The 12883-nt window shown below is 36.8% G+C and overlaps 1 protein-coding gene across 1 annotated transcript; it reads right to left on the minus strand.

Annotated features, from left to right (window-relative positions):
* Nucleotides 1-3722: 3722 nt before the first annotated feature.
* Nucleotides 3723-5340, minus strand: LOC108337458 (molybdate transporter 1-like). The gene has a single exon (XM_052880280.1). It carries the CDS (start codon nt 5230-5232, stop codon nt 3850-3852), a length of 1383 nt encoding a protein of 460 aa, XP_052736240.1. The 5' UTR covers nt 5233-5340; the 3' UTR covers nt 3723-3849.
* Between the last annotated feature and the right edge of the window lie 7543 nt (nt 5341-12883).

Raw genomic sequence — 12883 nt, forward strand, 5'->3', positions numbered from 1 at the left:
GCTTTTTGTATCTAGCTCACCCTTGCATTTTGTTTGTGTGTGTGCCAATTTGGATTATGTTATTCGGCGATGATCATCCACTTGGATGGGAGCAGACGTCGTCGGAGAGTTTCCCTTGGAGCAGGAGCTGGAGGTTGCTGATGTTGCAGAGTAGTCTTCTTAGAAGCTTTCTGATTGATCACTTGTAGCGATCAATCCTTTCTAGTTGTCCAGGTTTAAAAATTTTTACTCATGTTATTTGGATGACTGTAATTTGTAATTAAATTACACGTCATATTCTGACTGTTCTCTATATTGGAATGTTGACGTCTTTATTATATAATATTGGTTATTATATAATTGGGATGTTACAGTTTGAATCTTTTTGAATTAGACAGAATGAGCATGAATGATTATGTATTTTCTGTAAAATATAATGTGTATTTATAAAACTATCGGTATGACTGTAACATCCCAATATCTCACACTGAATAATTCATAATTGATATACATATTTTAAACTCAGATTTCAACTATAAACTTCTAAATTCTTCTAATTTATTCTTCGATCTCTTTCTTCATCCGCACTAGATCAAACGACATTCCTTCATCTGCTCCCGTATAACATCACGCATTATACGATCATCGCACATACCCAAACACAAACAAGTAGGGTGAGCTAACATGCAACCAATCATTTATGAAACATGCATACAAACCTCATATAATAATTATGTCAAACATACTCATATCATCATACAACAATCACATCATACGTATTCATCCATTACTTTGATACACATGGTAAAATGACATCACAAGACTTGTTACTTTATAACCCAACTCGTCCGGACTAGAATGATTACCGAGCTATGACGGGTCTTGCACTCGTGGTGGCTTTACGAAACTTGGGCACTACCGCCCTAGCACTACCGCCTGGTGAAACTTTTATGAAACTTGGGCACTACCGCCCGATGGAACTTTATGAAACTTGGGCACTACCGCCCGATGGAACTTTTATGAAACTTGGGCACTACCGCCCGATGGAACTTTAGGCACTACCGCCTGGTGGAACTTTATGAAACTTGGGCACTACCGCCCGGTGGAACTTTAGGCACTACCGCCTGGCCACAGTCACGAGGTTAATCCGTTATCACTCACCTTGGATCATATGGAAGCATCCAAGACTAGGACCTCCTGCTACTCCTCACCACATGGTTCAATCCTCTCTACATGAGAAGAAAGACCATTAGAGTTTCGGGATGACCCCCAAAACTGAGCTACCATGCAATCATTCTATACACCCCCAAATCACCACCATGTATCCTCTCCTTGAGGATCATGGAATTATGTTCATGAATCATACTATTACCTTGAAACTTAACCCAAGACATAAATAACCAGATACTGTCATATTATCACACTGAATCCAACATATCTCATGCATTCACATACTTCCCATATAAATCACATTATTATAGTTCACAACCATGTTCAGATGCATAATTCAAATGTAATAAAATCCAATCAATTTAGAAATCATACAAACTGAATATATCACAAAATAAATTAACAGTACATAATCTGTTCAATAGGATTTAAGTTAAAAACTTGTCGAGTAGACTTCCAGGAAAGAGAGGTGCGTCACAATGGACAACTTAAGTACCAAGTCTTTCCTTAGCCAAATTGTTTCTCAACTAGTTTTTAACAAATTTCTTATTTACAGATTTAAAATAACAACATATAATACTAACACCGAAATTTAATATAGATATAAAAAAATAGAAATTAAGCAATATTGAGATCCCTGAGAAGATACGAAATTAATATCTCTAAATATATAACTCCGATTTCAAATCTGAATGGTCACAATAATTCCCTATTTATTATAAACTACATATTAAAATTTCAGGTTGATCCAACGGTTAACAAGATAGATATTGAGGTTTTACCGAGGTAACTTAGGTGCAGAATTTTAAGTGGATTTTGGTTATACTCAAAATGTGGAATGAATTCCTCTAAGAACAAACATCTAATTCCAAATCTGAACGGTCAAGATCACTTAATATGTCTTATGAACTACATACTAAAGTTTGGGCTCAATCTAACGGTAGATGAAATATATATGAAATTTGTACCATGATAGCTTAAGAACAGCAATACAGTGTTCATCCGATTGTTTCACACTTTCGAAATTTCTTTCTCTAAACATAGACCTTCAATTACAAATCCGATCGGTCAAATTGTATTAATATGTCATACGAATCATATATCAAATTTTTTAGGTTGATCTAACGGTTAAATAGGTCAAAATTTATATTTTGACCAAGACAACTTAGTAACAGAACTACAGGGTAACTAATTTACTCAAAATTGCAGTATTTATTTCACCCAGTACAGACTTCTATTTTCAAATCCGAACGGTCAAAGTTTAGTAATAGGTCTTAGGATTCACATACTAAAATTTTAGCTAAATCCAACGGTGAAAACAATTAATAGAAAATTTTCACCACAGTAATTCGAAAATAAGAAATTATAATCATGAAAACCAAATTTATATAAGTGAATAGATAACTACCATTACCAAAAGTTTAACATACTCATAACTCATATTCATTATCATAACATGGATAAAAAAATCATATACAAGAAGGATTAGCTCCCCTACCTCTATTCCAGACTTAATCTCCTGCTCCGAATTTGTTTTCCCGAAAACTCTTCAAAACCTCTACTCTTCTTGCAACTAAAAATTTCTCCCTAACTATTTCTTCTCTATTTCTCAAACTCTCACTTGATTCCTCTCTCTTGGTGCATAATACTCTTCCCTCCAATGGCTATTTATAGTAAAAAAAATTTACTATTCTTTAATATTTTAATATTATTTATTATTTTAATTTTATTTAAAAATAATATTTCAATCATTTTCTCACCAAATCTGATCCTAATTTCTACCTACTACTTTCTTCCATGCTAAGGAATCCAAATGCTGAAAATTTATTTTTACTATTCACTTTTTACTATTTACTATTTACTTTTTACTATTTAATTTAAAAAAAAATTTACTAAATAAGTTACCAAAAATTTGAACCTCTCCTTCTAAAATTACTATAATTTTATATCCAAAATTTACATTTTTCTATCCATTAAAATTATTATTACTAATAAAATACTAAAATTTACTACTATAAATATATATATATATATATATATATAGATTTTTTTTATGGGTCTTACAATGACTCATGTGATAAACATATAGTATTAATAAAATAACACTTTAATATATATATATATATATATATATATATATATATATATATATATATATATATATTTAATAATTAACAAAATAATCACAATGTAACATTTTACAATATACACCAGATACCTCCGAATATATAATATTAAAGAATATTACAATGTAACTAAATTTGATCATATATAAGATTAATTTATAAATATTTATACTAACAAATATATCTCAAAATTGAATGAATTTAGTTGAAGTAGGTTATTTGGCATATTTATTAAATTTTTGTTAAATTCGATATAAAAAATAATATTTTAAAGTTATTTATATGAATAAAATAATTTAAACTAATAAACGTACATATATTAGGATAATGTAATTAATTTGTGATCTCCAATAAAAATGAAAAGTAAAATGTTAAATAAGTTAATAAAAATAAAAATTTGAACTCCTTACTAACAAAGGAAAATGAATTGTATGAAGAAAAACCAGATTAGAAAAATACGATTTTTCATTCCGAGATTTATTTAGTAGTAGTAATAGAGTTACACAACAACCTAATACCTAAGAGACAATAAGGTATAATATTGTATATATTATGCTCCTTTTTTGTTGTGGTTTTATGGTCCCATGTCAGGAAAAAGTTTATCACTAGTCCAATTCCTGAGCCTAAGAAGCACATAAACTATCATTCCACACAAAAAGCCAAGAGCTGCACTTGATCCCACAAGTGAAACTGCAGTGCAAATAAGCATCACAAAAGAATCTTGTTTGCTATTAATGTCCCTGCAGCAGGTGGCTAATTCAATTCCGGCAAACAGAAGCAACACTCCCAAGATCCCCACTGGAAACTGTCTTAAAATGTGTGCCAAAGAACTTCCTAACACCAATCCCAACACCAACTTTGCACCACCAAGAATGGCCACACAACCACCACTCCTTCCACCAAATTTATACTGTCCTGCAAGTCCTCCGGCCCCATGGCAGCATGGCATTGCACCAAACCAACTGCCAACAAGATTCATCAACCCCACACTCACTGAAAGGGAAGTTGCAGAAAAGTCCTTTTCTGGGAACAAATCCTTTGACAACTTGCAAACACCTATCACAGAGTTCAAAATTGACAATGGAAGTTGAGGAATCGTACCCTTCACAAACCCTTTCTTCCATGCATGCTTAGACAACTTCACCACTTCCATAGAGGAAGGTCCAAACTTTATCTCGTGCACCATCTCAGGCCTCCTCACAAAGGCCAAAACAACCCCCAACACAAACACTATGAAAGCAGAAGGAAGTGAAAAAACAACACTCTTCGCTCTACTCACTCTACTTCTGTTTCTCCCATCTTCTTCAACCCTCTTTTCACACCCATCATCATCCTTATCACCATTCACTATAACAATAAAACACAGACAAACTATTGCCAGAACCAACCCATCTAACCCTAACCAATTCCTGTCACCCAAAGCCTTCGACTTTGGCAGGTCTTGGGTTTTTCTCATGTACTTAACAGCTGTGAAAGCAAAGGACAAGCCCTGTGCCAGTTGAATTCCCCTCACGACGGATAGAGGAATCAGTGTGTACACAAGCTGCATCAACCTTGTCACACCCAGAACCACCAACACGCCTCCGGTTAAGATTCCGGCGGCCATGATCTCCGGCACGCCGAAGCTGGCATCTTTTAGGGCCTCTGCGGCGATGGACTTCATGGGCTGGACAGGCATGGGAACCCCATAAATTGCCCCGGTGAGGATGTTGTAGATACCTGTGAAGATCAATGTCGTGCCGAGGTTGAGGTTCTTGGAAAGTGTTAGAGATAGAATTATTGGTATGTAGGTGCCGAGGTCACCTATGGCGCCGTTGAGTTCGGCCCATTTTGAACGTAAAACCAAGTTGGTTTTGACCTTCTGCACGATCACTTTGGCTGAGAAACCTGTGGTTTGATCGGTTTGGATTGTTTCGGGGTTTGAGATTGGAATTGAAGAAGGGTTTTGGTTTGCCATGAATGCGTTTCTGAATGAGACTCTCTTGGGTTTGTATTATTCTGTGTTGGCTAGTCACTCTTATAAGAATGTGTGCACCGAAATATCAATTCCTTGAGATGTGCAATTGTTGAAAAATTTATTAAAGTGGTCCAACTTTTTTATGTTTCGATAGAAATAGATAATTTTTTTTAAAAGAATTATATAACGAAATTCTTCTCTGATATATTATTTTACTTTATTTCTTTTTTTTTTAATTATTAAGAAGTGAATTTAAATCTAATTTAATATATAGAAGTGAAACTCCTAACCTCCGATTCCCTTTCTCCATTAATTCTTTTTTCCATTACCTCCTCGGAACAATTATTTCTTCCTCACGCCGCTCTCCCTTTCGCAACCAATTACCCTGACCCTAGGGTTTTTTGAAAAAGAAGAAGAAAGAGAAGCAAAAAGAGAAACTAACGAAAAAGGAGAAAGAAAGAAATGAGCTCCTGTAAAACTGACCCTGTCTAACTCTCACGGCCTATGGGCCCCTTAATCTGGCCCAAAACAAAAATATGATGCAAAATAAAATAAAAAACGCAGCAATAAAAGAAATAAAACCAAGTTTGTTCTTAGCCAAGTTGAACACAGGTACACCAATCACAAACAAGCACACTACACATAACCAATAAGCCAAGCTCATTTCACTGACATTACAACTGCACCAAACAACAACATAACCAGAAAAATTTCCCTAGGCACTATATCCTTAAGTTTAACTTTCCAAGCCAATTATAAGTTAATACCTATTGAAGGAACATAGAAATATATTATTGAATGAGAGGGCTTACCTCTCATTTTACATTAGCATTACATTTATAGGGAAAGAAAGTAACTACCCATTTCCTTTCCAACTCACTTTGGTTGGAACACAACTCACACACACACAGCTCACACTAATCATTCTAACAATAATTCTAACACTCCCCCTCAAGCTGGAGCATACAAATTGTATGTACCAAGCTTGGAACCAATAAATTCAATTCTAGGTCCTCTTAAGGACTTAGTTAACATATCTGCAAGTTGATCATTTGACCCAACAAACTCAGTACAAATTTCTTTGGACAACAACTTTTCCCTAACAAAATGGCAGTCAATTTCTATATGTTTGGTCCTCTCGTGAAACACTGGGTTTGATGCAATGTGGAGAGCAGCTTGATTATCGCAATACATCTTCATGGTTTGAATGTTACAGAAGTTGAGCTCTTGAAGAAATTGTTTCACCCATATAAGTTCACTTGTTAGTGATGCCATAGCCCTATATTCAGCTTCAGCTGTTGATCGGGCTACTACATTTTGTTTCTTACTCTTCCATGAAATGATATTTCCCCAAGGGAGAACACAATATCCAGTAGTAGACCGTCTATCAATAGGTGAGCCTGCCCAATCTACATCACAGTATCCAGAGACTTGAATGCTTCCTTTATCTTCATATAACAACCCTTGTCCAGGAGCCTTTTTTAGGTATCTTAGAATACGAATGATAGCATTCCAATGGCCAAGACATGGAGCCTGCATGAATTGACTGACCACTCCAACTGCAAAAGATAGATCCGGTCTTGTAATAGTGAGATAAATCAGTTTTCCAACAAGTCTTCTGTACCTTTCTGGGTCGGAGAACAATTCACCTTCGCTTGAAGCTAATTTTTGATTTGGGTCCATAGGACTGTCTATTGGTCTACAATCAATCATTCCTGTTTCATGTAATATATCAAGAGCATATTTCCTCTGAGAGACTACAATTCCATCTTTTGACCGAGCTACTTCAATGCCCAAGAAGTACTTGAGGCTTCCAAGATCTTTGGTTTGGAAATGTTTGCATAAGTGTTTCTTCAGTTGAGATATTCCAACAACATCATTTCCTGTGATGACTATATATATCATCAACATATACTATTAGATAAACACATTTCCCAAGAGATGTAGTACAATAAAAAACTGAATGATCTGCTTCACTTTGTTTCAAGCCAAATTGTTGAACAATAGAGCTGAATTTTCCAAACCAAGCACGTGATGATTGCTTGAGACCATATAGAGAGCGATGCAATTTGCATACCATTCCACACTCCCCCTGAGCAACAAACCCTGGAGGTTGCTCCATATAAACTTCGTCCTCAAGATCACCACGAAGGAAGGCATTTTTTATATCGAGTTGATGAAGTGGCCAGTGACGAATGGCTGCCATTGCAAAGAATAAACGAATAGTAGTCATCTTGGCCACAGGAGAGAAAGTCTCACAATAATCAATGCCATAAACTTGAGTGTATCCTTTGGCAACTAAACGAGCTTTGAGACGATCAATGTTGCCGTTTGAATCAACTTTAACTGTATACACCCATCGACAACCAACTGCCTTTTTACCCTGTGGAAGAGGTACTAACTCCCAAGTTTTATTTTGTTCGAGAGCTTGGATTTCTTCAATCATTGCCTCTCACCAACCAGGATGAGCAAGTGCTTCTTCCATATTTTTAGGTATATCAACTGAAGACACTGAAGATATAAGTGCACAATAGGAAGGAGATAATCTGTGATAACTAAGAAAGTTATAGATTGGGTGTGGGTTGCGAGTGGAACGAGTACCTTTCCAAAGAGCAATGGGCCAACCTGAATCATCTTCGGGAGTCGTGGGAGTAAGTGACGGTGAGGAAGAATCTGAAGGAGAGGATTCACCATTTTCTGGATGTTCTACCTGTGTAACATTGGGAGATGATGGTTCAGGGGAACTGGGACGCTGAGTTGTAGACACAGGACGAATATTTGACGCAATCATTGGAAGAGGAAGGACTTGTTGGATACCCTCAATCTCTTGTCCAGATGAAGTGAAGTAGGGAGTTTGTTCAAAAAAGGTAACATTTGCAGACATAAAGTACTTTTTAGTTTCAGGAGAGTGACACCTATAACCTTTTTGAAGCCGTGAATATCCCAAGAAGACACATTTGATTGCACGAGCAGAAAGCTTATCTAGTCCAGGAGACATGTCATGAACAAAACATACGCAACCAAAGATTCGAGGAGAGGTGTGAAAGAGAGGTTAGTTGGGAAACAAAATGGAAAAAGGAGTTTTATGATTAAGAGAAGAAGTGGGCATCCTATTAAATAAGATAACATGCAGTTAAGATGGCATCGCCCAATGATGAGTGGGAATATGGGCACTAAGCAAAAGAGTCCGGGCAGTTTCAATCAAGTGTTGGTTTTTTCTTTCTGCTATACCATTTTGTTGTGGTGTATGAGGACAAGTAGACTGATGTAGTATACCATGAGAGCTTAAAACTGCAGAAAAATTGTAAGAGAAGTATTCTTTGGCATTGTCACTTGTTAGAATTTTGATAACTTGGCCAAATTGATTTTTGATTTCATTTAAAAAGGAGGTAAAGATGGATAACAATTCAGAACGATCTTTCATAAGATAAACCCAAGTACATCTTGAATATTCATCAATGAAAGTAACAAAATACCGAAAACCAAAGGACAAGACACGACTAGGTCCCCAAATATCAGAATGGATAATGGAAAAACTAGAATCACACGTTGTTTGTGACCTTTTAGGAAAGGAAGACCGAACGTGTTTTCCGAGTTGACATGACTCACATTCTAAACTATTGACATTACCAAGTTCAGGGAACATTTTTTTTAATTTTAACAAATGAGGATGACCAAACCTATCGTGTAACAGTTTAGGAGTAGGAGCTGCAATACATGACACATGGGGATGAGATCCAAAATGGTATAATCCTCCCGATTCATATCCTTCTCCAATCTGTTTCCCTGTCCCACTCTCCTGTATAACAAAGGAGTTGTTATCAAAGGTTATTGAACAACTTAATGATTTGGTTAACTGACTCAATGAAATCAAATTGAAAGGACAATTAGGAACAAATAAAACAGATTAGAGATTTAAGGAGGGAGACAGGGATAAATGACCAATGCCCTTTGATGAGACTTTTGAACCATTTGCAAGGGTTATTAAATGAGATTTTTCTTGAAAAGAAAAGGGTTGAGAACAAAGAGGGATTACCGGAGATATGATCAGAAGCACCTGAATCAATTACCCATGAAGTTTGATCGTTGGGAGATTGAGAAATGCACGCTGTACTTGAAGATGTTTGTGCCATGCTATTGGATTTTAACCGTAGGTACTCCTGATATTCATCTTCAGTAAATTTTGAATATGAAGGGTTAGACTGAGAGATATTGGCGGTTTTTGGAGGAAAACCATGCAATAAGTAGCAATTCTCTTGGGTATGACCCATCCTATTGCAGTATGTGCACGGACCTCGCCCTCGACCTCCACGTCCTCCTCCTCTAGTACCACGTCCTCTTCCGCGTGCGATAATCATGGCAGATTGCTCTACTGCCCCAAAAGTTTCTTGAGGGTGTGGCATTGGAACCCGAAGAAGACGTGTGGTCAAAGATTTCATGGAGGGAACTTCATGACTGATTAGAAGTTGATCTCGGATATGAGCAAGGTCAGGATGTAGAGCTCGTAGAATCATTACCATATAATACTTGTTTAACCTTGTTTTGATATCTTCAGAAGATCCTACTTCTAAAAACATCCGTAATTCTTCAGTAGCTGATTGGGCTTGAGCCATAAAAGCTACCATATCATGATTCTCCATTTTAAGGGATGCAAGTTTATTCGTTGTGTCATACAGATGTTGAATGTCATTGGCATAAATGCTTTGAGCTTTCTTCCAAAAAGAGTGACATGTCTTGAAAGCTCTAAGGGATATGAAGATTTGTGGTTCTACGGAGTGCCACAACAAAGCACACAATTGGAAATCTGCTTGTGTCCATTGATCTGCCTTTTCAGCTGGTACGTGTGTTCCATCTTGCTCAAGATGATCATAACATCCGTGGCCAAGAAACCACATTTCAACAGCAGCGGACCAAGATAAATAATTTTTCCCATTCAATTTTTCAGAAGTGATATTAGGACTTCCTGACAATGAGATAATGCTGCCAGTTGCCATTGCACGTTGTATATGAATCTGAACTCTAAGAAAAAGCGGCAGTGTATTGAGAAACAGGAAATGAAGCCTTCTTAATACCCCAAAACTCAGAAATGGCTGCAAGCGTGGGACAGATCAGAGAGAGGAAGGTCCGGCGAGTCGACCACAAGCAGCGCGAAGTGATTCCGACGTCGGAACGGCGGCGCGTGAACAGTACGCGCCCGAGGTCAGCTGGAGAACGGTGGCGCATGGAGGCGCGTGGCGAAGGTTGTTGGACTGATTCCGGCGGGGTTATCTGTCGCTCGGAGAGGCGCTCCAGATCTGCTGGTCGCCGGACAAAACTGGGTTGACCGGCGGCGGACGGCGGTGGACGGCGGCGGACGACAGCGGCGGAAGATGGCAATATGTGGTGATGGGTGTGCGTGAATAACGTTTGAAAAACAAAAAAAGGATTGATATATGATTATGGTAGATGATGAGTGATAATGGTGGAGCTATATCTGATAGCTCAACTGAGTAAAAAAACCAGAGCGGGATCGACCCGCTCTGATACCATATTGAAGGAACATAGAAATATATTATTGAATGAGAGGGCTTACCTCTCATTTTACATTAGCATTACATTTATAGGGAAAGAAAGTAACTACCCATTTCCTTTCCAACTCACTTTGGTTGAAACACAACACTCACACACAGAGCTCATACTTGACAGCACACACACACAGCTCACACTAATCATTCTAACAATACCCAAACCCCCAATTGACTAAAGCACATTCCATTCTTCTTCGTCAGAACCCAGTTATTCCATTACTATTAATATATATCAACCACCCATAATATTTTTTTAAAAGCCTTATTTAACATATATTGATACTAAACCAGCAAACAATTGGATTTTACATCATTACAGTTTCTATCAACAAGGTGCAAGCACATAATGCTAGAGGATTTAGTATAAGGGGGGTTTTGTTTTTTTTTTCTATGCGGCGTGATGAAAGAAATCCAATGCTTCAGAGAGTAACGAAAGTATAGAAATTAAGAGAAAGTGAGGTGCCTTATGGGGAAGAAGAATTGGAGGGATTAAATTTCTAGGGTTCGCGACATTTATTTTGGAGTGGTGAGCGAGTCTCTAAATTGGGCGAATAGTTGAGAGTTTGGGGGGACCAAAACAAATATTCTGGAAAGTCTAAGAGTGAGAGAGAATTTACGAGGCACGGGTAGCAAGTTGGGGAGGTTGTTCGAGTGGAGTGCCGAACGCATGAGGCTGCGGAAATTGGTGGAAAGAGTTGAGCAGTGAGGAAAAGCTAATTTTCCAGGTATAGGGAGCTAACTTGTATGTATTGTTGTTGACGGTTTGAATGCCCGATTCTTGACGCAATACGACCTTGGTGGATAACTTGTGATCTGAAATTGGTTTGTTGTTTTCATAATGGATTGGTTTGGTTATTATTTTTTTCGCTCTGGGTATTATGAGAATAAATTGGTAATTAAGCTTAAATGCTTATAACCTTTGCATAATGTGTTTCATGTTGGAGTTAGAATTATGCATGAAAGATGAATAGATGTTGTGTGGTGTTTGGACTATGATGCTATCAGATTTGAACATGGAAATGGGTGATATTGATGATGTTAATTGAATTTTCATTGTTGTCAACGTGTAATGCACATATATGTGTGTTGAATTGGATGAGTGAATGAATGTAACCATGTGTGAACCTTATTAGTCTACTGCCATTTTTTTGTAAAGTAATTTTTTTTTTTACAATGAATGAATAATCTGGACACTAGAATGAACATGTTAGTAGAAGGAAAATTTGTAGAAATAGTGATAATAAACTTTGGTGATTGTGGGTATCATTTGTGATGATGTGTGACTGTTTTAATTCTAAACTACTGTCCATATGTAAATTAGGGCTGAAATACGAATATGTTAAGTAAATGAAGATGAGATTGATGGTTGGGATGCATATTATGAATTATACTAACTGTGATTTGAAAGGGGAGGAAATTCATGCTTTGTTTAATATTGCTGCTCTGTTTTAAGGGGTAAGACTAACTATATATGTTTTCCTGGTATACTCTTGGGTGACCATGATTGATGTCAGGCTAGTAAATTGGTTGTGGACTAGTGGTGTGCTGACTTTATTTGTGAGAAAGTATTACTGAAGAAGGTTTATTAAGAATGCTCTGTCATGTATGAATGAGTTTTAAAACATGGGGCTGCGATGTGGATGAGATAATTACCTGCTTATAGAATGTTGGTTAGGTGATTCAAGTATTATTTAACTTGGCCTTGATTAGTTGTATGAATTAGAATGAATGATAATAAGTATTATGTGCTTGCACCTTGTTGATAGAAACTGTAATGATGTAAAATCCAATTGTTTGCTGGTTTAGTATCAGTATATGTTAAATAAGGCTTTTAAAAAAATATTATGGGTGGTTGATATATATTAATAGTAATGGAATAACTGGGTTCTGACGAAGAAGAATGGAATGTGCTTTAGTCAATTGGGGGTTTGGGTATTGTTAGAATGATTAGTGTGAGCTGTGTGTGTGCTGTCAAGTATGAGCTCTGTGTGTGAGTGTTGTGTTTCAACCAAAGTGAGTTGGAAAGGAAATGGGTAGTTACTTTCTTTCCCTATAAATGTAATGCTAATGTAAAATGAGAGGTA

This window comes from Vigna angularis, chromosome 7, assembly GCF_016808095.1.
Source record: "Vigna angularis cultivar LongXiaoDou No.4 chromosome 7, ASM1680809v1, whole genome shotgun sequence".
Classification (NCBI taxonomy): domain Eukaryota; kingdom Viridiplantae; phylum Streptophyta; class Magnoliopsida; order Fabales; family Fabaceae; genus Vigna; species Vigna angularis.

What these genes read in the sequence shown, in the direction of transcription:
- LOC108337458 (XM_052880280.1), bottom strand. Translation starts at nt 5,232, where the DNA reads ATGGCAAACCAAAACCCTTCTTCAATTCCAATCTCAAACCCCGAAACA.